Source organism: Austrofundulus limnaeus, unplaced genomic scaffold (assembly GCF_001266775.1).
Source record: "Austrofundulus limnaeus strain Quisiro unplaced genomic scaffold, Austrofundulus_limnaeus-1.0 Scaffold2358, whole genome shotgun sequence".
NCBI lineage: Eukaryota > Metazoa > Chordata > Actinopteri > Cyprinodontiformes > Rivulidae > Austrofundulus > Austrofundulus limnaeus.
The window spans coordinates 14,540-17,749 of record NW_013954760.1 but is presented as its reverse complement, the minus strand read 5'-3'; the positions used below and the strand labels follow the sequence as shown (position 1 = coordinate 17,749).

General features: G+C 39.0%; 1 protein-coding gene across 5 annotated transcripts in view; it reads left to right on the top strand.

Moving 5' to 3' along the window:
* The window catches only part of LOC106510856 (2-oxoglutarate dehydrogenase, mitochondrial), a gene marked incomplete at its 3' end in the record, with an annotated part of 19,253 nt that overhangs the window by 1,988 nt on the left and 14,055 nt on the right, over positions 1 to 3,210 (top strand). For all 5 annotated transcript variants that reach the window (XM_013999587.1, XM_013999585.1, XM_013999586.1 and 2 more), the window contains 1 exon segment: positions 992 to 1,363. In XM_013999587.1, coding sequence (XP_013855041.1) covers positions 1,124 to 1,363 — 240 coding nt within the window.

Sequence of the window (3,210 nt, the reverse complement as noted above, 5' to 3'; positions counted from 1 at the left end):
GAGTAATCTGTAGCTGCAGGTTAGATTATCTGTAATCTGTAGCTGCAGGTTAGATTATCTGTAATCTGTAGCTGCAGGTTAGATTATCTGTAATCTGTAGCTGCAGGTTAGATTATCTGTAATCTGTAGCTGCAGGTTAGATTATCTGTAATCTGTAGCTGCAGGTTAGATTATCTGTAATCTGTAGCTGCAGGTTAGATTATCTGTAACCTGTAGCTGCAGGTTAGATTATCTGTAATCTGTATCTGCAGGGAACTCAAACAAGTTGTGAGAAAATATCAGTCCTCAGGTATTTCCTGTTTGACTCTTTGTGTTTAACTTATTTCACTCTGATGTGTTTAATTCTCCTGCTCAGGGTTTAAAACTGATCTAAACTGGGTTAAACAAAGATGAGGACTTCTGTTTTCTTAAACTGGTTTCAGTCAGTCAGTTAATTAGATAGTTAGTTTTATTTATAAAGCACCTTTGAAAAACTGAAACATCAAATCAAGAATTAATTTCTAAAATTGTAAATCAAACACAAGGTCAATGCAGGTCAAAATATACAATAATACACAAAAACATAATGAATGCAGGAGAGAAAAATATGGTGTAAGTTCAATAATCAGTGACATCATCAACTTGTTTCTTAGCTTCAGCTAAAGTTATCAACACGAGGCATTCACACTGGCGTTTTCGCTGGAAATGCAAATTGTCTAGTTCATATTGCAGCAGTTTACAGAATGTTTTTGTCTGAAACGTATATTTTTTGTTCAGTAAATTAAAACTGAACGAAGAAGGTTTTAAAATGTTGTGTTTGTCTACAGACTGATGGTGAAGAGTGAAGCTCCCTCATGTCTGTTTCAGTCTGTATTCACAGAAGAATCACGTTTCTCTGCGTGGCTTTAAACAGCAGATATTTTGCTAACAGACAGAGCTGATAATTGTTGTGATTCAGCAGTTTTCCTGGTTTGTCTTCCTGCCTGACAGTGTCTCTCTCCCTCCCCCTCAGTGGACGTGCGAGCATCACTTCCTGTCCTCGGACCGAGCCGAGCGGAGTTTAACTTCCTGTCGTTGTCGTGAGGACGTCCGGCCCGTCGGACCGACCGCCGCCACCGTGCGTGTGACACGTTAAGGACTTACCATGCACCGTTTAAGGACTTGTGCGGCGCGGTTGCGCCCACTCACCGCCTCGCAGGCGGTACAGACTGTCGGCCAGCAGCGGCCAATCAGAGCAGCCTCCTCAGTTAGCACAAGGACGTTTCAGCCAATCAGGTGCTACGCTGCGCCTGTGGCCTCGGAGCCGTTCCTAAACGGGACGAGCTCCAACTATGTGGAGGAGATGTACTACGCCTGGTTGGAGAACCCCAAGAGTGTTCACAAGGTGAGGAGCAGGTGGAGGGGCGGGGCTTGTTTCAGGTGGAACGGAAAATAACAGATTAGCTGTAAGTTCAAGGAAGCAGCTTGTAAATGTTTATCACTGATCTGAGCTCAACTAATAACAAACAAATGATTTTATGAACAAACTCCATCCGTTCAGCAGCAAACTGTCAGTTTTCAGTTTTATCTGTTTTAAAAACAAAATCCTCCTGGAGACGCTGAGCTGAGCAGGTTGTGTTTCAGTGATCTCAGCTTCCTGCAGATCCTTAAAAGGTCTTAAATCAATCTTTAATTAACACATTGTAAGTGAGATGACTGTAATTCATGTCAAATATTTAAATAATTGCAAACATTTAATTTTGAAATATTCACATTTAAACACTCCCTCTTGACATCACTTCCTGTCGTTTCACATGCAAATAACTCAACAACTGTCCGTCTGAACAATGTGAAATTTGTTTTGTAATATATTTGTAATGTCTTTCCAAAAATGCATTCATATGTCTTACAAACATTTCACATCGCAGGTATTTTAAGGTTTCATCTACAGCAAGCTGGGGTTAAGAACCCACGTATTACAGGATTTTCAGGAATTAAATTAAGTTTAAAACTGACTGCTAAGAATGTTTTTTTTTTGCTATATTTAACAAAATAGCTGTTAGATATGGATAAAAACAATTGATCTATTAGCAATATTTGAATAATTCAACCAAAAATACTTTGATTCATGAGTTTCTGCTACAGTTTTAATTCTTGATTTGTGTTAATTGTGAAATTGGTCTTAAATTTGATTTCACTTGGCCTTAACAAGTCTTAAATTTAACTGGCCTTGAACTGTAGGAACCCTGGATCTGAATGGTAAAGGACAGATGGCTAATATTAGCTCCAGCGTCATGTGACAGACTTATTTCACAGCTGAGGTCAGAACAGAGGTTGCTGTACTCTGCTTAAACCAGAACCAGAACTTCTGCCAGGATCGGGTCAGGTGTAGGACTGATAACTCCTGAAGATTCAGAGCTCGTAGATTCAAACAGAAAGCTGTGTTTGAGTTAGCATTAGGGTTGGGCAATACTGGCAAAAAATTAATCACAATTAATTGTGATATTTAGCCGATAACGATTAATTTGACAATTAATCCCCTGGAATCCTTGGACACCGTTATGTCCTGGTCACATGACCAATTTAGTGGGAAAGATTTGCTCTTCGTAAAAATCTGTTCCAAATTGTGTCAAAATTACAGACTTCAGGCTGTACATCACATTTTAAATGGTGTTAATAGATAAATGCATTACAAAACCTTTTTTTAATGTTCGTCATATTTGAAGCGGAGAGGAGCACCGACGGACTCTGCCTGGTGGCGTTAATCGTATTAATCGTCAAGTGCCAAAAAGTAATCGATTAATGTTTTTCTGGTGATTAATTGCACACGATACGATTAAGCCCAACCCTAGTTAGCATGTGGTCGTTAACACCACCTGCTTCATTCTTAGATTTAATCTGATTTATTGATCAGTGGCTCATTCTTTTTGTTTACATTTTCTTTTTAGATGTGATGTCTGATTGCATGTATCTGATGCTGTTTAAATCTTTAGATTATTTCACTAATCGTGTTTCCATCCAGTTGTAGAGTGAATTTTTATCGAACTTTTCAAAATTCGCAAAAAATTAAATAAATAAAAATTTGAATCTAGACTTTTTCCATCTAGTTTCCCTCTCGACTGTTTGATACGAATAAACGAGGCTACGCAACGTGTGATTGCTTCAGAAAAGGCTACGCAATGTGTGATTACGTCAGACGAGGCTACGCAACACGTGATTACGGCAGACGAGGCTACGCAACACGTGATTACG